Genomic DNA, 21,764 nt, shown 5'->3' with positions numbered 1-21,764 from the left:
CGTGATCAGTGCCGTTTCACTGTTGATGTGGGTACTGTTGCCCACATCTTTCCAGATCAAGTACAGGTAGTAATAACATGAAGTGTATGTCCTTTGATAAGCTTAGCTGCATGAAATGAGCATGCATTATACCTGAAAAGACATCAGAACGCACACGTGAATAGAACCCTACACCATACATCACCACACACAGAAAGAAACACCACAAGACTCAAAGGGTTGCAGTATTTGGAACAACAGGGATTGTATATTGTATATGATTAAATAGTAATATTTCCTATAAAATACATACATGTAATATTATTCAATATCTCAGTGCACTAACACACTTAATTCCAATACTACACATAAAGGCAAGTTACAGTTTGGCAAGTCCTCAATGAAGTACAAAATCAAACAATCAAAGGTTTTTTTTTTTTTTCTCTAAATAAAAATCTAACATGAGCAGCTAATTCAACACAGTCTAATACAGCATAAAAGAGAAAGATCTACACATGGAGCCTTCATGACAAGTTCTGATGACTGAAGACAATCCCCAAACCAATCAACCCCGGTGTTAAGTGCAGTGTCCTCCGTACCAGTGTACCAGGATCCAGAGACACCTACAGCGATTCAACACTGGCATATGGTCAATGACGTTTAGCGTTCGGAAAAATGCATTTCAGTTACCTGCGTTTCAAACATTCCATGCTCTATCAACCGTCCGTCAAGTCAACTGTTTTTGATCGACCGCGATCGGTGTTTAACATCAGCTGTGTATCGTGTTTCATCGATGTTGACGCTGTGGTCTGCCTCTGTTCCGTGTTCTCTCCGATTACCACTATCTGAGGTAACGCGACACCTTTGCGACGTCAAAAGGTCAGCCTCTCTTGGGGCGTGCAGTTTTTTCCCCTCTATTTTTTTTTTTTTACTTCTGATAATGCACACATTCTAAAAATAGAATTAAAAACAAACAAACAAAATACTTCATGCAGGAAGTAATTTCACGAAAGAACAGTCACAGTTTTCAAAAGTATACCGCTAACAACCACCATTATACTACTGGACAGAATGTAGTGTATTAGTCTGTTAGTCTATTAGTGAGAAAGAACAGAGGGAGGCTACTGAGTCCAGGCACTTAGCTGTGAATATAGCAATGTGACGCGTCTGCCTGAGGTCCCGAGCGGAAGAGTGTTTCAAGTAACTGACATGCTCACTCTGGTTTCAGCAGCAACGTGCTTGGCTGCAATTTCGCAAAGAGCGTTTAAACTAATTAGCGTTCTGGCTGTAATGTCAAGCACTGGGTACACTGCTGCCATCTAGTGGACAGGATGATCCCACCCCCCTTTGCCAGTTACCTGGTCTGCCTACGATCCTGATGCCCAATTCACCTTCGCCAGTAAAGTAGCCAATGGCTGCTATGAGACATAAGACAGGTACAGGTATGACAGGAAAAGTAATTACCATATGGCTCATGCATGTCTCATTCATGTCACGCATCATATAATTCCTTGTCACCAAGCACCAAACATTCTTTGCCCTGAGCACATCTGCAGATAGATGGTGTTTGTAATGTGGAGTGGACATCCACACTGCTTATCTGGCATTTCCTGATTCGATAACTTCACAAGTAGGCTGGCTCCTCTGTTTTTCTTCATTACTGGAGTGTCACTTAACCGGGTCACTGCATTTTTTCCTCTTACACGCACATCAGCCTCAGAATTAATGGAAGAGGCAATTTAGTCCCTTATGTTATGTTTAAGCGTGAGAGAAAGACAGTGGCGGCCCTTCAGCCGGATTGATATGCATTCCACAGAACCGTCTCGAGTCAGAACGAATGAGGAAGCGGTTTCGGTTTTCACACCAGTGACACTGTGTGTACTTGACCCTTACTACAGAAACGTAAATCGCCAACGGAGCCATCTAAGTCCCCTCAAACATTCCATAACACCCCTTCTACGGCACTGCACACCTCTCTCATTCCTCTACTCACATCCTTCTTTCCCTGCACCAGCTTTCTGGTCACCCTGGGGCTGTGAACTACTCTGTTAAAACGTCCCTTGTAGAATCTCGGCTGCTGAAGTCCCTCAGAGGTAGCAGTGTGGCGCAGTGATTAGGGCCTTGCAGGATCGTGGGCTCTGAAAATAACCCCCGTGCCAACAGTGGACTGAGAGGAGTAAAAGTTACAGGAAAATGTGCAACACAAATGTGATAAGGTGACACACACAGAACAGTACATACATGTTAGAAGGAGAAACCCATGGAGTACAGAGAGTTACATCTAAATCATTAATGAAACCAACCGCCTCTCAGTACTGGCTAAGCAGCTCACATCTGTGATTTGTCACTAGCTGAACTAGGGGCCTTTCATAGGCTAATGAAAGAGGACACTGTCCAATCACTTTGCATCCTGTGAGCTGTTTATCTGTTCCAGTGAGGCCAAAAACATAAATAAGCAACTAGCACGACGAGTGAAATCTGAGATGGCAGATTTGGTCAGGATGTTTTTGCCACGTTGCCGTGTAAGACTGTAAAACTGGAATAACAGACGGGAAAGTTTGATAGTGTGTTCGCACCGGACTTGAGGTTAAGATGCACTTTGGATTCAACAGCAAGGCAGTGGATACAGGCAGTTATGTAGAAAAGATGGAGAGAGAGAGACAGACGGGCAGACAGACACGCAGACAAGGAGACGTGCAGAAAGACAGACGGACAGACACATGGAGGTAGACTCAGAAATGGGAGTTGTTTTTCCGCAGGAACATACAGACAGGAGGCACAGGTTAGGCTGTGATCCAAACGCACATGCAGACAAATACAGACAGGCAGGGCAGTGGGAAAAGATGTCGATGTTCCATTTGGTTGTTTTAATGATGATCCTCTTCAGCCCATACGAGTTGACACCTGGGTGGATGGAGAAATAAATGCAGAGAAAGAGAGAGGGGGAGAGAGAGGGAGAGCGCAGTAGTGTTAGAGCAATATGGATACAAACAGCAGCATTGCAATACACTGTTGTCAGTGAACCTGGTTTTATTATCTTACTTCCAATTAGTAGTGGACTACTGCAGTGCCCTCTTGGCTGGCCTACCTGCCCCATTAGCAGCCCTGCTTTCATTGCACTGTACATTGTAAAGGCATGCCAGTTACACACACAATTTGAAATTGAATTTGACTGGGAGAATGACATGACAAAGATGGCATGCTGGAGGAGAGGTCTCTCCTCCGTCTCTCTCTGCGAGGTCTCACCCGAGACACTCCATCTCTGCTCAGGCTCCACATGGTCTCACCTGTGAGATGTTGACTCCGGTCAGTTTCTCCACGGTCTCAGGGAGCCGGGTCATGATGTCCAGCACCTCTCCGGTCAGTTTGGCCGCGCCCACCTCCGACCCTCCGCTGGACACCATCGTCACCTTCTGAGCCTCCGCGAGGGGCTTGCTGATCTCGCCGGCGATCTACGGGAGAGCGTTCAGTGAAAACTGAGTGAAAACTGGAGCCCCGTCGACGGAAATACTACTGACGGGAACAGGACACCGTGTAAGGTATGCCCAGCATCTATCCCAGGATCTCTCCCACTCAAAACCAGCTATCCTACTGGAAACAGACCCAAGGTCTACAGGGTTATAATCTCAACGACACCTTGCCTTACAACTCTGACACCACTGCTTTAAGGGTAATTGCTATTTTGCTATTTTGATTCTGTGCAACGAGCCACATCTTCTGAGGGAGGTCACGGCAACTGCAACTTAACAATGCATTGCTGCCACATTCTCTCCCCGCCACAGACCCTTCATTCGGAGCCGTGAAGTGAAATGCATCCCACATCTCTCATGCTGTATCCCATAATGCTCTTCCCCCCTGTTCTGTGTTTAATCCTGTTCTCCACGTGCGCACATGACTGTAACCCCCTGCCCCTCCTCCCCCTGCCTGGTCCCCCCCGCCACCCGACCCCTCCTGGCCCTGACTCTGGCCTCACCAGAGGCAGTTTCTCCAGCAGCATGTCCACCATGGCGCCCTCCTGGTACTGCTCGAAGGCCTCCGCTTTCTTCGCCATTTGCTCCGCCTCGGCCTTGCCCTTGGCCTCTACCGCAAAGGCCTCTGCCTCGCCCCTCACCTGAGACAGAGTGAGGAAGAGAGGGAGAGAATGCGGGGGAGATAGAGAGAGAGGACATTAAAAAAGACAAAGACATTACCCATTGCACACAGAGAGTGAGACAGTGAGAGACTGAGACAGAGAGAGAGAGGTGTCAGATATTACCACTGCGCAGAGAGAGACAGAGTCACAGATAGATAGTGAGAGAGAGAGGGAGTGAGAGTGAGAGCGAGAGTGAGAGAGAGAGAGAGAGAGAGAGAGAGAAAGAGAAGAGACAGAGACAGATAGTGAGTGAGACAGAGGGAGAGAATGCGGGGGAGATAGAGAGAGAGGACATTAAAAAAGACAAAGACATTACCCATTGCACACAGAGAGTGAGACAGTGAGAGACTGAGACAGAGAGAGAGAGGTGTCAGATATTACCACTGCGCAGAGAGAGACAGAGACAGACACAGATAGATAGTGAGAGAGAGAGAGAGAGAGATTGAGAGAGACAGATAGTGAGAGAGAGAGTGAGAGGAAGGTGAACATTTTACTGGCGCAGGGGGGAGGCTGATAGCTTGCAGAGCGAGGGAGAGAGAGGAGAAAGAGGAGACAGAGGCTGATGACACTCACTCTGATGGACTCGGCCTCAGCCTCAGCCTCCATGATGAGCTGGAGGCTGCAGAGACAGGAGAGAGCCCGAATATGACACAGGGATCACAGACGCACCTCAGTGTGGCAAAGACTAATGAAGACTGTACTGTGCCTTAACGGAGTTGTGTGGGTATGTATGCTGGAGTGTAGGGTTTGCAGGGTTCACTGTTATGGAATGCATGTTGCAGCCAGTCTGTATAATTTAATTGTGTGACTGTGTAGCTGGAGTACATTATTTACAGTTGTGCAGTTATTCAGCTGAAGTGTTTATTTTTAGAGTTACGCATCTGTATAGCTCAAATACATTACTTGCAGAATTGCTTGGTTATAAAGCTGGAATGCATTATTTGCAGCATTGCTGTGCGGCTGGAGTGCATTCCTTGTAGAGTTGCACAGTTGCATAACTGAAGTGTATTATTTTTGTGCAGTTGTATAGCTCAAATGCATTATTTGCACAATTGCTCAGTTGGGTGGATGCAGTGTATTATTTGCTGTGATGCAGGGTAGTGCAGCTGGAGTGTATTCTTGCATAGTTGCGTGACTGGAGTGTGTTATTTCCAGAGTTGCGCGGCCGTATGGTGACTCACCGCTCAGCTTCAGCCAGCCTCTCCAGCCGGTACCTCTCGGCCTCGGCCGGCTTCTTGATCTTGGCCTCCAGCTCCTTCTCCTTGCGGGAGATCTCCTGCTCCTGCAGCATGATTTGCTGGGCGCGCTCCACCACCTGCACCTGCATCTTCTCCTCCTCGATGCGCTGCTTCGTCTTCGCCACCTAGAGGAGAGGGAGGGTCACTACAGCACAAACACTCCCTTGAGAGAATACAGTGTGTATATGGTGACACTGAGATAGTTAATACAGTATATACAGAATGACACTGACATGGTCGGTACAGTATACACACTTGGTACACATACATTGGTACAGTATACACTCTTACATCTTCTGAGGGTGGGTTTAAACAAGTGAGATGTGTTTCAGTACTGCTGTATGGGGTAATGGTGCTGCGTCCTACCTGCAGCTGGTAGGCCATCTCAGACTCGGCCTTCTTGGTGTTGACCTCGATGTCGTAGGCAGCCTTCTTCAGCTCGAAGTCCCTCTGAGCTTTGGCCATCTCGATCTCGTTCACGTACTGAGCAGAGACCTTCTCCTGCATGGCGTGGGCTTCCTGAATAGGCAGAGAGTAATGCAAGAATACACACATGAGCAGCGTGAAAGTGTACGTGTGTCTGTGTGTGTACTGTTTGACTGTTTGACTTAACGGTGAAACTTTTATAAGCATAATGCGTGTTGTCTCACTGACTACAGAGACTGAGAGAGAAGACAGAGGAGGAGGGAGAGGAGAGAGACAGAGATTGAGGGGAGGAGGAGAGAGCAGGGATGGGGACAGAGAGGTAAAAGAGAGGGGGAGAGTGGAGAGAAAGAGCAGGAATCGGACACACACCCTGATGACAGCATCCCGCTTGTTTTGAGCCTCTCCGATGCGAGCATCTTTCTGCACCTGCGCAGTTCTGGCCTTCCCCAGGGAGTGGAGGTAATCCTGCCGGCCAGAGAGAGAGAGGGATAAGCCAGCACGCGTGTACAGACACACACACCCGCGCACACACACACCTGCACACACACACACACGCCTGCGCACACACACACCTGAGCACACACACACCTGAGCACACACACACCTGCGCGCACACACCTGTGCGCACACACACACACCTGCGCACACACACACACATGCATAAACAGAGGGACCTCACTCAGCAAACACAAACAGGAGAGGCTGCCCCACCTGGTCATCGTGAACGTCTTTGAGGGTGTAGCTGACGACGCTGATTCCCATGTTGACCAGGTCGGATGAGGCCACCTTGAACACCTGCTCGGAGAACTTCTTGCGGTCCTTGTAGATCTCCTGTAGAGGAAGGGAGAAGCATGGTCTGTCAGCCCATTATGAAGTCAAGTCATGCATTAGTGCTCTACGCCATGTCACAGCCCTTTAGGTAACCAGAAGGTTGCCGGTTCAATTCCCCACCGGAGCACTGCTGTTGTACCATTGGGCAAGGTACTTAACCCACAGCTGCCTCAGTAAACCTCCAGCTGTGTAAATGAATAAAACTGTAACTTATGCAAGACGCTCTGGATAAAAGTGTCTGCTAAACGACAATACCGTAATAAATGGCAACTCTTTGTACACCAGCAAGGCATCTTCCCTGCAGAGGTTTTGTGAGTATAGCATAATGTTCACAACCCCGTAGAGCAGCATGCACAGTTGCCTATCAGGCCAGTGCAGTAACACTATCGGGTGTAACAGTGTTTACACTTGTGTATCAGAGCGTCAAGGTGTCTTGCGGTCCCATACCTCCACGGTCAGGTGAGCAATGATGGCTCTCTGGTGGCCCTCCAGCGTCTCCAGGGCGATGTGGGCGATCTCGTTCTCCGTCTTCCCCATGAACATCTGACAGGCCGCAGCCAGCATCTCCTTATTCTGACCCTGGATCTTCATCTGCAGCAGGGAGGTCATAGAGGTCAGTGACCCAGCGGACACTACAGTACTGTAAATATACTGACCCACTGAAAACCACAGCACATTAACACATAGTTACATACAGTATACATACAGACCCCCTGGACACTAACACAAGTTAACCCTAACACTGACAGTTCCTTCATAGTACACACTAATACAGTGGAGACTACAATTCCTCCTGTGACTTTTCACAGCTTTCTGTAAACGATAAGCAATGTCCTGTGATTCAGAATGCTCCATAATAAAAGTATACATGCAACCTGTTGAATTAAACACATGAGCTACAATTAAGCTGAATTAAACACAAGCTGTGGTTAAAACAATTAAAACACAAATCTGCTTAACACACTGCCCACTGAAAAGTATGTTAGCTATTAGAGCTTTATATTAAAATTGCATTAGCTAGCCACTATGTTATCAATTGTAATAATATTAACAGAACACTGGCTGGCTAATTATAACAAATTTGCACAGCAACTGGCTGAGAAAGATCTTACTCCTAGATATGTAGTTACATGACAGCTGAAGGCATTTTACAAATACGACGGCTAACTATGCACAGAGATATCAACACATATTATAGCTGGCTACCAACAAAGCATATTACATAAAGGCTTATATATTAAAGCTACCCACAGGAAAGCTGTAAAAAATATACAGTCACATGGAGGTAGTCTTTAACACTAGCCCTGAGAGATACTCCAGTGTACATACTGTAATAGGAAACTGAAATACATCAATGACTGTCACTATAGTGTATACCGTGACTGACTGGACATTAATCAAGTATATCAGTCACTGTCTGAGACGAGGTTATTACACATTATACTAACAGACTGCATATGATATTTTGAGAGTGAAGGGTGAAAGAGCAGACCTGGGCAATGCCAGTGACAGAAATGGGCACTCCATGTCGGGTGTAGACTTTGTCACTCTTCACGTTCAGTGTCAGAGTGTTCAGAGAGATCCTGTGAAATAACAAGGAAAGCGAAGGTTCATGAATCCACTTACAGACACGTGCGCACATGCTTAGAAACACACACATATGTGCGCACACATGGACATGAACAGGGACACACCCACCCACCCACACACACACACACACACACGCACACACATGAGCACACACATGAAGTGCATGATCACAGTCAGAGAGGGATGGTGGGATACCTCTGGATCCGCTGGATGCAAGGAATCACAAACACCCGACCTCCGGCTATCATCAGAGGTGGGGAGCGACAGAAACCTAAGAGAGAGAAGAAGAGAAAAAAAGAGGGAGAGGGAAAGATGGAGAGAAAGGGGGGGGGGGAGAAAGAGGGAAGGAGGGAGAGGGGGACAGATTTCTTATACAATATGACCATTTAAGCACAAAGGTTCAGTCACCATTCACAAAAAACACACCATCCTAAATATGATGAACAAATCCATGATGAAAAATATTGTCATTATCACTCTTCCACAAAGAACTGTTTAATCGAAAATTCATCTAAAAACTTACTTTACTTATTATTACCTACTTTGTTAAGTAAACTTTTATGTAAACTGACAAATCCAAAACAGTATGCTTAATTTCTATCAAAATTAGACACAGACCTACGCGAGGCAAATTTGTATCGGTTTTATTATTTGCACATTGATCTGCATATATCTGTGAGCTGACTCCTGTAAATAAATCTTAAACCAATATGCACTGAAAAAAACAGGGCAGTTTCCCCACATACAGGTCTGATTGTAAATGAAATTATTTGCCTCAAAGCATTGGTGCAGAAATGGCAGTCAGCTGCATTCACACAATGCCAACTGCTTTATTTGTGTAAGTATTCTGAACTCACCTGACACCACCATTGCCTCATTGGGTCCACAGGTGTAGAACATCTTGACTCAGGGAAAAGGTCTGCAACACACAACCACCACATTATAAATCTAACCTGTCAATGCAGGCAATCACTGAAATCGCTGTCCATGGCTTCTGTCCAGTGTGTTGCTTTCGCTCCCCAGTGGTGGAACGAACTCCCTGTCCCGCTACGGACAGCTCCTTCACCCCATTCCTTCAGACGGGGCCTGAAGACGCACCTCTTCAGACTCTACCTGGACTGACCCAGCACACAATTGCTGGGTCAGCCCCCCCCCCCCCCCCCCCCCCCCCAATCAGTGCTGTCGTAAATTGCTGTGCTTTTTAAATTGTTTCTTGCTGCCGCCTTTACCCTGACGCTTATTGCGCCGTTTGAAGTTATTGAAGTTTGCCGTTTGAAGGTGTATCGTATTAGTTGCCCTATATGCTGTAGTTGTACAAATCTGATAGTACTGTGTCCTCAAACAGACCTTGCTCTCAGCTGAGAACTGTCTCATTGTGGAACTGTACACATCCTGTCCCCATATTGTTGCTATACTTACTGTATGCACTTTTGTAAGTCGCTTTGGATAAAAGCATCTGTTAAATAAATAAATGTAAATGTAAATGTAAAAATCTTCTTCCATAAAACACCACAGACGGACAATATAGCAATAAAATATTGCTAAACATATCCCATGTGCCTTTGGGACAAATACACAGAAAAATCACAGCAAGAAATATGTTACTATGTGAGGATGTGGTTGACATAACAAATGGTGTTTTAACATCACCAATACAGTCATGGCAATATTTTTTCCACATGTTTCGCACATCAGATCTGTTAGAGAAATAGCAGCCTTGTTTTTATCTAGATTTTAACCCAGTGGGCTAGATTCTGGACTTCCTGGCACAGTGATCAGAGAGAGTGAGCTAACTGGAAGCTGTCCAAACACCGTTAGTCTTCCATTGGCTAGCTAGTTTAACGACTGGGCTGTATTCTTTTTTTCCATCATCTTTATTTATGATTATGTCAAAACAATAACATTGATTCTCCCTTGTGGGGTGGCAGTGTAGCACAGTGGTAAGGAGCAGGACTCGTAACCAAAAGGTTGCCGGTTCGATTCCCTGCTATGGCACTGCTGTTGTACCCTTGGGCAAGGTACTGTTGCTATACTTGCTGTATGCACTTTTGTAAGTCGCTTTGGATAAAAGCGTCTGCTAAATAAATAAATGTAAATGTACTTAAGCCCACAATTGCCTCAGTTAAAATCCAGCTGTATAAATGGGTAACATGTGAAAAAAGGTAACATATGTAAGTTGCTCTGGATATGATATGAATAGAGGTTTTAATTTCATTGGTGTTCATCTTCCTTTCTTGTCATAAATATTGGACATAATCAGAGATCTCAGAAAAAAAAAGTCGGGAATGGATCACCATACAGTAACAGGTAGTAAGAGCGTCGAAGCTGTGCACACATTCAAGGTAAGACAACACGCTTTGAGTGGAAAATACTCAAACAACAAAGACAGCTTCTATTAACCAACTCAGCGTATTACCAGGACAAGACTGATAAAATCATGCTGACTCCGGTTTGCCGGCGTTTCATAAAATGTATTTTCCCGTGATCTGTAGGTTCGGTCACTTAAATGTTAAAATCACACGCGGAGTGCATTTGCACTTATATTTTCACGCCTCCAACAACCTGAATCGTCAGCCGGCCAGACTGAACCATAAGCGGCGCAGTGAAACAACCTAAAAAGCTCGAATAAGATCCGACCCTGATTTATTTAGCCGGTTATCTAATTTAGCTTGACAGATAAATGAATCGAGTCTCTGCAAGACTCCTCCACCCCCATCGGCTTTAGACGCCCCTCTTCCTGTTTCGGCCATTGTGTTTACATGTAGCATGCTGCTAGTCCTGTTCGACTAGCCAGCTACCGAAATCTGCAGATCGATTCTACCCTGCGGTTTAAGAATAATTTGCAACATAACTGGGTAGCCCGGCAGCTAGCCAGTTAGGAGACAGATACAGACGTTTATGATCATTACCACTATTACATTTATTGGCTCGACAAATGTATTATATCGTTATTTTTGGAGCAATCAAAAGCTATGGCATGGACCCGACGCGAGATACCCCGCCCATACAGCATAATCAAGATAGCTAGCTTTTGCAAGACAGCAGGTTCGGTTCAACAGCGATATTTAAACCCTCCCCATTACGGCAAACATGATGAACACGAATCATTTCACTGTAAACGACAAACTGGCTTGCCAAACAGACAGTAGAGAAACATGTAGCCATGTATGCAAAATTGCAGCAACGTTTAACTCACGTTAGCTAGCCAACTGTATCCAAATGGGAGGCCCAGCTAAGCTCGCTAGCCAGTTAGCAGATAGCTTGGGATCAATTCTGAATGACAATAAAGGTTAGCAAACCAGCTAAGACAGCAAGACATTTGGTTAAATGCCATATTTAGGTTTTCCTCCATCCCCCAAGGTGGAGAAAGACCACAACATGCTTTAAATCACATCTGGGTCGTTATTTACAGATATGACTTACCAACCGTTGATTGTATGGGTCGCGTTAAAAAGCAAATGTGTACGCTGAGCAAATATTTTCGCAAGGAATTTTACAACTGCGTTATCTACGTCAAAGACGTTTCCCCACCCCACGCTCGCTGCAATATGTCTACGCCCACTGCGAGAAAGCGCTTGCTCGCCCTCTAGCTACAGCAACAAGGTTTCAAAGACTCTGTTAATCCTTCAATTATTTATACGATTTTATACGTTAATTTAAATAAAGGGGTTGGTTTATATATAGCCTCGCTCCATCGTCAATCGTTTAAGTGTTTTTTATTATTAAAAAAAATCTTTTAGTTTCTCTGTTTGTTGGTACTTTTTACTAGAAAGTAAACAGAAAATGGGACGTTCAGAATGTTTTCTGTATCATCTGTTACTGCTGCACTGGTGAAAACATCGCTGCGTGTAGATACTTATAGGCGTAAAAATAACATTCTGGGAAGGCGAGGAGCCTTGTGATCACTGCGTTGAATGGGAAACTTCTCGCGCGTTGCTTCCCGGCAGCATTAATACACTTTAGCATCCATGACAGAAGTATGACTCACCTGCCAGCTAGATCACGGAACGGGTTAGCAGCGCAAGTACAGAACATGCAATCAGCAGAGCAAGCAACCACGAGTGCTGCGGGGGGTGGGGTCCGGCCGTACAGAGTGCCCGTCATGAAGCTGGAACGTGATGTCCTCAGGACTGTCCTTCACATGTGCTGTGGGGGGAGACAAAGACAGCTAGAGGAATTAATTCCCCCAGGCCCTAACTTGGAGTGTGCGGTCTGAACGTTGCACAGAACACAGAACTGGAGGCTATTATCCTCGTCTGGGGCTTCATTTTCAAATCCTTGGCTAAACCTTTAAATGACAGATGACGCAATAAATCAAAGTTGAATCTCTTAGTGGATATGCAGGTTTGCCGAGAAACTGTGAGGTGAACTACTGATCATTTCTTAGAAAGTAGCCGGAGGTGCCCTTTTGAATGAAAGCACCTACGAAGTAAGGTGCAACGTATGACGCTGTTTTGATTGATGGAGGTCCACAGGTACATATGGGGACACTGGCGACGGCTGGCAGTTTTGGGACACCTCTCTGTGATTTGTTTAAGGAAGCATAACTTGTTTGCTGTGGGTAAGAAGAATACCCAACCTTAAGCCCATCTCAGACTCGCAAGTCCTTTGTCAGAAGACTGATGTGAAACAAAGCGGTATTGCGAAAACAGTTACACTGAAAAAATGTATTTACAAAAGAAAGTTCATAACATGATAACCAAAGGAGACCTGATGCCCCCCCCCCACCACCACCATTTCAGCACAGTAAAAATAATAATGAGATTGTTGAGGTTGTTAGAGGATGTCTACCCACTGTTCTGAAAATCTGACTGCTGTAAACAAATTTGGCTTCGTGATTTACTGCCTTTTCTCTCTGTCTCTCTCTCTAATTAGCTCAGCCTCTAATTCAAAATTAACCATGAAAATTGAAGATATTACTGGCATGTGCACTTAATCCTTGTTTCCGTCCCTCTGTGTTACATGTCACAAACAAGATTTTATTGCAGTTGGAATGTGATGAGATCGTACTTTTAAATGGGCTTTAGTGAGCATTGAATTAAAGATTTAAACAGCAACTTACATGGTACTTTTATAAAATGAATGGTCCAATGTAACAAGTATGTATAAGTCAGCCTCATGGTTAATTTTAAAATTCTTACTGCCTTCTACCAGACTTACACCTTTTTTCAATTTGATATGCATGCCTCATGATAAAAAGTAAAGTGCTTGTGAATCTGTACATCAGTAGGAGGATTGTCAATGGAGTAAGAATTAGGATCTTTTGCACACATCACCGTGGAACTGTACTTTTGATTATGGACATATTGTGTTCAATAAAATGATATACCATGAATTTGTGTCTCACAACAATGATTATGTCACGCACTCACATTCACTAACCAGTTTCTAAACTTCCCCCTAGAAGACCAAGTCTAACTGAATCTGCCTGATCTCATGTATTAATGTGTTCATGGCTTTTTCAAAGACAGAAAGAGGTCAACATTCACTATACAAAACGATGATAAGTGTACCAATATTAGTTTAGGACAAAGGCAGGCCTCCCTCAAAAAACTGGACAGTAATTTAATTCTGTAGTCATGGCTTCTGTAGGGGTACTGATGGGTTTTATATTTGCTCTCACAGATTAACAAACCTGCTATAACTGCTGGCCAAAATAAACGTTCAGTCAATTCCTGTGGGTCAGGTAAAATAGTAAAATATTTATAACAACTCTATGCCTGTTAAAAAAAGGCTTGCACCCGGGCAGGGCACATATAAATACATATACATACATACATGTATTCTTTTGGAGTAAGGTCACATTTCATGAAGAAGTACTGACATCCTCTGTGTTCTTAACCTTTGACATTATTGATTGAACACAAATGGCATTGCACTATGGATTTTTGCCCTCCAAAGAGCTGAGGGGCGGGTATTTATGCTGAGGACTCTTCAGTGGAGGGGACAATCCTTTACTGTGCCACCATGAGACCCTGTCTGCTTCTCCTGTGTCTGGCTGTGCTGTGGGGATGCACTTTCTCTGAAGGTTGGTGGCTTGTCCTAAACCTCACACTTTAAGTAGCTAGGTCATAGCTCGCGTCTGAGGAGGAAGGATTTCCTGGACAGAAGTATCATAGCAGTTTGGAAAGAAATGTCCAGATAAAATTGGATATTTGATATATTACAGGATATATAAAATAATTGTCATTCACAGTCAGGTTTTGGTATTTGCGGGTATTTGAAACTTTGTGGGGTAAATAGTGTTGTTTAGATATTCAACTCTACAAACTCTAGGGTGCTGACCAACAACAGATACTACTGTTTGTCTAGCCTGTGTTTCAGAAATGTGAGCAGTGTGTTTGATATAAGGATTTCAACATAGTGGTAAGGCTTATTAACTCAAAGGTTGGTGGTTCAAATCCCATCCAGGGCACTGCAATCATGCCTTTGGGCAATGTACTTTAACCATACATCCCTTTAACCATAACCTCTGTACATAGCCAGCCAAATAAATTGATAAAATGTAAAAAAAAATGTGAGCTATATAAGTTTCTCTGGATAAGAGCATCTGCAAAGTGAAGTATGATGTTTATGCAAAGAGAAATGTTTGAGTGAAATGGCTGCAGAAGGGTTAAACCTGTGATGCTGTTTGTCAAGCCCATCTCCTAAGCCCAGCTGAACCCAGTTTTTCAGAAGAACTGTGTCTGAAATTGCTTAAGACTCATTCTAATTGAGATGAAGTTTCCTTCCTATTTTCTCATTCAAAAATTAGTTCCAACCCCTGAATTGCCAGTAGTGTGAACAGTCATAGCTTATCTGATAACTCATAACTGTATTTGATTCCAATGACTAATCTTCTCTGTACTTTATCAAGAGAGGTATAGAGACACTGTAGAAGTACAGAACTGGATAAGAGTAGGGCAGCAGTGTAACTTAGTTGTAAGGAGCAGGGCTTGCAACCGAAACGATTCCCCTCTGAGGTACTGCTGCTGCACCCCTGGGTAAAGTACTTAACCCAGAATCACCTGTATAAATTAACAACATTTAAAGAAAACTGTAACCTATGTAAATTGCTCTGGATAGAAGTGTCTGCTAAATGACAATGCAGAGGAGAGTAGAAGATTTCTTATATCAGGGTTTTAGAGTGAATCAATTGTGCTGTGAAACAGCTCTTGAAGGTTTTTTTTTTTTTCGGCTGTACCAGAGTGCGTGCGGGAGCTCCAGATGGATGTGGACTTCCCAGGCAGTGATGTCCTGCAGATCCTCTCCCCAGACGCTCTCCACTGCCAGCTTGCCTGCACCCAGCACCACCAGTGCCTCTTCTTCACATTCCTCCGGCCCGAATGGACCAGGGACAACCGGTACTGCCCTGCACCGTTGTAGAGGAACAGCGCAAGACCCATATGCAATGCGTTTACTTGTGGAAGGTGGCTTGAAAAGTACCGAAACACTGAAAGTGGTGTTTACGCTCGCTGATTAGAATTAACAAAGTTTCGTCTATGTCTGGTGCAAAGCCCAGTACAGGTTAAATAGAGGCAGAAATGTTCAAAGTTCACATTATGAGTTGAGCTTCAACTGACAGGACAGTAAACACAAAATTTAATGTCATCCATGTTTCCTGTTTACTCACCCGCCTCTGCAACGCAAAGTTCAGGATGAGTTTATTACCCATATGAAAGTGAGAAAAAGTATTGCTTTCTTAATGTGTCCCTCTCACCTCGAGGTGATGGTATTGAAAGCGGAGGTAGTTTTATACGGTTCTCTTGCATCTTCAGAAGGCATTAGGTGTGTTGCTTTTCTCGTATTGAACAGAACACAAACTCACCTATGACTGGTGTCTTGACCACTCACGGGAGAATGTAGACAGAGAAACAATACCTTACATGCTCCCTTAATGGCATTTAGCAGACATTGTTATCCAGAGTGACTTACATAGGTTACAATATTTTCCATATTAACTATTTAAACAGCTGGATATTTACTAAGGCAATTGTTGGTCAAGCACCTTGCCCAAGGGTACAGCAGCAGTGCCCCAGCAGGGTATTGAACAATACTGACAACCTTTTGGTTACGAGTCCTGCTCCTTACCACTACGCTACAATGCCACTCAAAACAACACACCCACTCTCTTTCTTTCTGCTTCTCATCCCTCAGGCAGTTCTACTGCTACCTGAAGCACACAGACTCTGGGATACCTCTGACGGTCACAACCCTGAAGGGGGTCACCTCTGGTTACTCGCTGAAACCCTGTCAAGATAGCAAAAACAGTAAGAGTGTTAAACGACCCCAGTTTCATGAGCAACTTTAGGGGACTTTGTATCATAGGGGGAATATGCTTAAAATGTCTTGCAAACATATCATGGAACTATAAACTGTATTAAACCTGTTAATATTAATACTGCTAATACACTTTCTCAAAGTTTGGTTTTTTTTTTTTGGTCACAATACTGCACTAATAAATACCGCAGTTAGAATGGTCCCCCATTTCTGTCTGTTAATCTAACATAGGTGTAAAACTGCTCATTTGTGAATTTTGTAGGGACAGGAGCACTAAAGAAACCATAATGCTTTCAGAGGAAGAACTCCAGAATGGATGGAGCTATGATATATTTTTATTGGTTCACACAAATCGTTGATTTGACATCACATGTTAGCTCCACAAACTGTGGAATTTACCAAGACTTGCACTCCCATGGCCACTGTCTTTGTGTGTCCACAGCCTGTTTGCCCACAATTTATGAGAATGTGGACTTCACTGGAAGTGATTATGATTTCCTGTTTACCGCAACTCACAAGGAGTGCCAGATCGCCTGCACCAAAGACCCGGGCTGCCAGTTCTTCTCCTTTCTTAATGAGGACTTCCCGGTTGCTAAGTACAGGTGAGCAGTTATAATGAATGAGGCTGGAGGATGGCAGCGGACCCGCCCACTGTGATGAGGTCATGCATTCAGCGCTGGCCACATTGCCTCTAACAGCTGCCATCCACTGGGGGGCGACAGTGGCTCAGGAGGTAGAGCAGTCGACTGGGGATTGGAAGGTCCCTGGTTTAAATCTGGCTCATCCTGGCAGAGTGTCGAAGTGTCCTTGAGCAAGACACTGAACCCCCAACAGCTCCCAGTGGCCAGTTGGTAAGCCTGTATAGCAGCCTCTGCCACTGGTAGGTAGATGTGAGGCATATAACTGTAAAGTGCTTTGAGTACTCAAATGAATAGAAAAGCGCTATATAAATGCAGTCCATTTACCATTTACCATTTATTTATCCTGCAGTGATTCTGCACCTTTCTTCTGTCCTTGTGTCTGTGCGTCTGATGCCTCTGTGTGACCTGTCTGTCCTCAGAAACAAGTGTCACCTGAAACACAGCAGGGTCGTTCCCACCCCTCCCAAAGTCAACAGCTTGAACGGGGTGGTGTCCGGCTTCTCACACAGAGTCTGTAAAGGCAGCAGCACTGGTACAGGAGGTATGATCCCCCCCCCACAACACAACACACCACACACACAAACACTGACACACGCGCATGCTCTCTCTGTATCTCTTTATTCCTCTCTCTCTCTCTCTCTCTTTCTCACCCACACACACACACACATGCATGCTCTCTCTGTATCTCTTTCTTCCTCTCTCTTTCTCTCTCTCTCTCACACACACACACACACATGCTCTCCCTGTATCTCTTTCTTCATCTCTCTCTCGCTCACACACACACACACACACACACACACACACACACACACACACACACACTCACTTTGTGTGGCTCTGTTGCAGAGTGCCCACCCACCATTCTGACAGACACAGATTTCCCTGGGAACGACTTCGAGCAGGTACCCGCCCCCTCACCTGAGCACTGCCACTTCCTGTGTACAGCCCACCCTCACTGCAGCTACTACTCTTTCACCACCCGAAACTTCATTACCCCCCACGAAAGGTAAGGACGCCATAACACCTGCTGACAGGTAAGGGCAACGGCCATGGGACAATCAAGCAGGCTGAATGCGTAACAATGGGATCACATTATATATTTATAATTCCCTTCACACAACGTACAGTACCAGAAAAAAGTCTGGACACGCCTGATGGAGTGCATGTTTCTCATTAACTTAAAGACATTTGATCTAACGACTTATGCTTAAACATTTGAAATTTGTTTCCTGGACAAATATAAATAGTGATGTTGATTCCTGTGTATGAATTTATTTTTCTTTTTTCTTAAAATTTTAATTTAAAAAAAATATATTTTTTGGCTACTTTGAAGAATGCAAAATATCAGATAGTTTTGATTTGATTCACACTTTTTTGGTCACTGTATAAATTCATTTTGTGTCATTTTGTAGTTTCATGTCTTCACTATTATTCTAAAACGCGGAAAAAAAAAAAAAACCCTTATATGAGTAGGTGTGGCAAAACTTTTGACTGGTACTGTACCTTCAGTCCCTTTCAGCTCAAATAAAATTTCACGAGCAGACACAAAGCCAGCCAACCAGAACGGAGGTGATGTCTGTGTATACTTTCCAGCCGTAAGCTGCTTTGCTATCTGAAGCACAACACCCATGAGCGGCCCCATACACCCTACGCAGAGGTGATGTCTGGAACCTCCACACGCTTCTGTGAGCCCTCAGGAGGTGAGGAGATACCGAGAGTCTTAGAGCCGAAACCTGTGGGACAGCCACCGTGAAAGTGCTGAGATTAACATTTTTATTATTATTGGCATTGAGCAGACGCTCTTATCCGGAGCGACTTACATCGCTTACAGGTTTTTACAATGCTATCAGTGTATACAGCTGGATATTTACTGAGGCAATTGCGGGTTAAGTACCTTGCCTAAGGATATGGAGCAGTGCCCCAGTGGGAATCGAACCTGCTCTGTAACCTCTATGCTACCTCTGCCCACAGGCAGCTGCATGCAGACTCCTTATGAAAACATAGACTTCCTGGGGTATGACAGGCGCTATGTCATGCTGGATGATCCGCAGAGCTGCCAGGAGACCTGCACTGCGGATCCTGACTGCCAGTTCTACACCTATGTCACTGAATCATTCCACCTGCCTGATTACAGGTCCATATCTCCTCTATACACCTGCTGTCGTTTACACACGTGCACACGTGCACACACACACACACACACACACACGCACGCTTACACACACACGCACACACACACGTGCACACACATGCGCACACATACACACACACACACACACCATACACACACACACACACACACACACACACACACACACACACGCACACACACAGACACACACATTCGCATTCTCACAATGTGATTCGTTATGAGCAGCAGCGGCAGGGACAGTAAGATATCGACGATCTGTGTACCTGTATAGGAGGAGGTGCTTCCTGAAGCAGGTGATCACAGCTCCCCTGCCCCCGAAGGTGGTCACCATGCTGGGAGTGGTGTCTGGTTTCCACCTGCGAGGCTGCCAGAGCGGGTCACAGGATGGAACAGGTGCGCTCCCCAACATCAAGGGTTCCCATGAGGCCAAGCAGCGCTCATTTGGATTTTGCAGGGCGACGATTCTGGGGGTGCTGAAAACAATGGTATTGATTGCATTGCAGCGATCAGTATGTGTTATTTATTGTAAATTATTACAGATCCAGGCCATTCATAAAAAAATAATAGTGACATTCGGGATGAAAATAACTTTAACTTTAATAACTTTATTATTAAGCTGAAAATAAACATAACCATCATCATCATCGTGTACATGTGAATAGCTAGGCTGTCTATTGTTTAGTCTGCCATATGTCAGGCATAGGCCTATTTTCTGTGCAGCACAGTGGGCTATTTGGTGTGGTATTGTGTGGGTGGATGTTTTAACACTGTGCTTCTCTGTTCAGACTGCGGTCTGAGGCACAGTAATGGGGCACAGGTGGTCAGGGGGAGCCAGGCGGTGGCCGGGGCGTGGCCCTGGCAGGTGTCCCTTCAGCTCACGGGCAGCAGTCACCTGTGCGGAGGATCCATCGTCGGCTCTCAGTGGGTCGTCACCACGGCGCGCTGCCTGACCAGGTGACCTCACCCAGAAGCTCTGCAGAGCATCAGACCGAGGGAGAAAAGCACTGAGGCACATTATATTACATCATTGACATTTACCAGACGCTCTTATGCAGAGCGACTTACATAGGTTACAATTTTTACATGTTATCCATTTATACAGCTGTGTATGTATTGAGGAAATGGTGGGTTAAGTATCCGGCCCAAGGGTACAGAAGCAGTGCCCCAGCAGGGAATCAAACCAGCAACCTTTTGGTTACAAGCCCTCCATTTATTGGTCACTGTCAATAAATTACATAGGATACAGTACTGGAGTATAGCCAGAAAAAAAACACGGGGTTATCACTTTCAATAGACTACATGGGGTACAGTACAGTAGAGTATGGATAGAGAAGACACAGGATGGTAACTTTCAATTGATTAGTTGCACCATATTTTTAAAATTTTTTTTTACCGATTTGAAGAATAAAAATAAAAAAATCTCTTTAAAAAATTTAAAAAATGACTTATTCCACTGTTCAAATGAACCTTTGGCCAAAAGGATGTTATACAGATGTATTGTATGTATATGTACAAGTACTGTAAAGAATAATGTCAGGTTGTGCTTCACTTTTCAATGTCACACTTTCAACAATACTGCCGGCAATTGTGCCTGGGTTTATCTGTGTGTATGTTTACACATACATTGCCACTTAGCAGACATTATTATCCAGAGCTACGCTTTCTGACTATTTCTCCAATATGTGACCAAAGCTCAAGCCCCTCCCTCTACAAGGCTGTGCTTGGAACCATACACCTGGCAGGTGACAGCGAGACCCGCGAGGTGGAGGCGATCCTGAAGCATCCCGATTTCAGTGACTTAACTTATGAAAACGACGTCGCCCTGGTAAAACTGAAGATGCCTATTAAATACACAGGTGAGTACTGATGCAGAAATACAGTTTCACAAGCTGAAGTGCTGTAAACACTGGATGAATATTTCCAGAACCTTCTCCGCCGTTGTCCCCCGATAGTAGAATGGACTTCCACACTTCATCCATTCCTGCTGAGTCCCTCTCTGTCTTCAAGAAAAACCTGAAGACACAGCTCTTCCACGCTCACCTGAACACCTCAAACACTACCACCTAAAGCAGTTGCTTATCTCGTAAACTCTATGGTTTCATGCACTTTTATCTCTACCAGATAGCTTGTATCTTGTCTGGCCAGCAATTGAAACTTGGTCATGCAGCCCTTCTCATATTGTTGACTCCTTTTGTGGCTTTTTGCTTGTGTTGTACTCTGCCTCACTTGTAAGTCACTTTGGATAAAAGTGCCTGCCAGATGAATAAATATAAATGTAATGTAAATAAATATCTGACAAGGAATATTTCTGATGGAAGAGTGGGCACTGTCCATCCAGAGGGCTCATCCACTGACGCAAATGAGAACCATTCATTTTTTACAACATTCATTGGGGTTTCAGCAGCGTTTATTGTAATTATGAGTATAGTTTATTGATTTATTGTCTTCTTATACTGTCATCCATAACATTTTGAAATACATCCATTTGCAAAGCTGGTAGTTTAACTGATTGATAA

The 21,764-nt window shown here is 44.6% G+C and overlaps 2 protein-coding genes across 2 annotated transcripts in view; one reads left to right on the top strand and one right to left on the bottom strand.

Moving 5' to 3' along the window:
* Positions 1-1,512: 1,512 nt before the first annotated feature.
* Positions 1,513-11,723, bottom strand: LOC118768844 (flotillin-1). The gene is made up of 13 exons (XM_036515797.1): positions 11,620-11,723; positions 9,054-9,115; positions 8,392-8,467; positions 8,099-8,189; positions 7,054-7,197; positions 6,487-6,606; positions 6,145-6,240; positions 5,716-5,868; positions 5,293-5,474; positions 4,685-4,730; positions 3,953-4,090; positions 3,267-3,431; positions 1,513-2,883 (listed from the first exon to the last, which is right to left on the bottom strand). Exons 2-13 carry the CDS (start codon positions 9,094-9,096, stop codon positions 2,863-2,865), a joined length of 1,275 nt encoding a protein of 424 aa, XP_036371690.1. The 5' UTR covers positions 9,097-9,115; positions 11,620-11,723; the 3' UTR covers positions 1,513-2,862.
* Positions 11,724-14,131: 2,408 nt separating this feature from the next.
* LOC118769097 (coagulation factor XI-like) overlaps positions 14,132-21,764 on the top strand; it is an 8,857-nt gene continuing 1,224 nt past the window's right edge. The window contains exons 1-11 of the mRNA XM_036516111.1: positions 14,132-14,224; positions 15,383-15,539; positions 16,333-16,445; positions 16,898-17,057; positions 17,516-17,637; positions 17,943-18,102; positions 18,690-18,796; positions 19,068-19,230; positions 19,520-19,641; positions 20,034-20,202; positions 20,941-21,104. Coding sequence (XP_036372004.1) covers positions 14,164-14,224; positions 15,383-15,539; positions 16,333-16,445; positions 16,898-17,057; positions 17,516-17,637; positions 17,943-18,102; positions 18,690-18,796; positions 19,068-19,230; positions 19,520-19,641; positions 20,034-20,202; positions 20,941-21,104 — 1,498 coding nt within the window. The 5' untranslated portion in view covers positions 14,132-14,163. The remainder of the gene's footprint in view (positions 14,225-15,382; positions 15,540-16,332; positions 16,446-16,897; positions 17,058-17,515; positions 17,638-17,942; positions 18,103-18,689; positions 18,797-19,067; positions 19,231-19,519; positions 19,642-20,033; positions 20,203-20,940; positions 21,105-21,764) is intronic.

The sequence above is a fragment of the Megalops cyprinoides genome, chromosome 21, assembly GCF_013368585.1.
Source record: "Megalops cyprinoides isolate fMegCyp1 chromosome 21, fMegCyp1.pri, whole genome shotgun sequence".
NCBI lineage: Eukaryota > Metazoa > Chordata > Actinopteri > Elopiformes > Megalopidae > Megalops > Megalops cyprinoides.
This window is presented reverse-complemented; position numbering and strand designations above follow the sequence as displayed.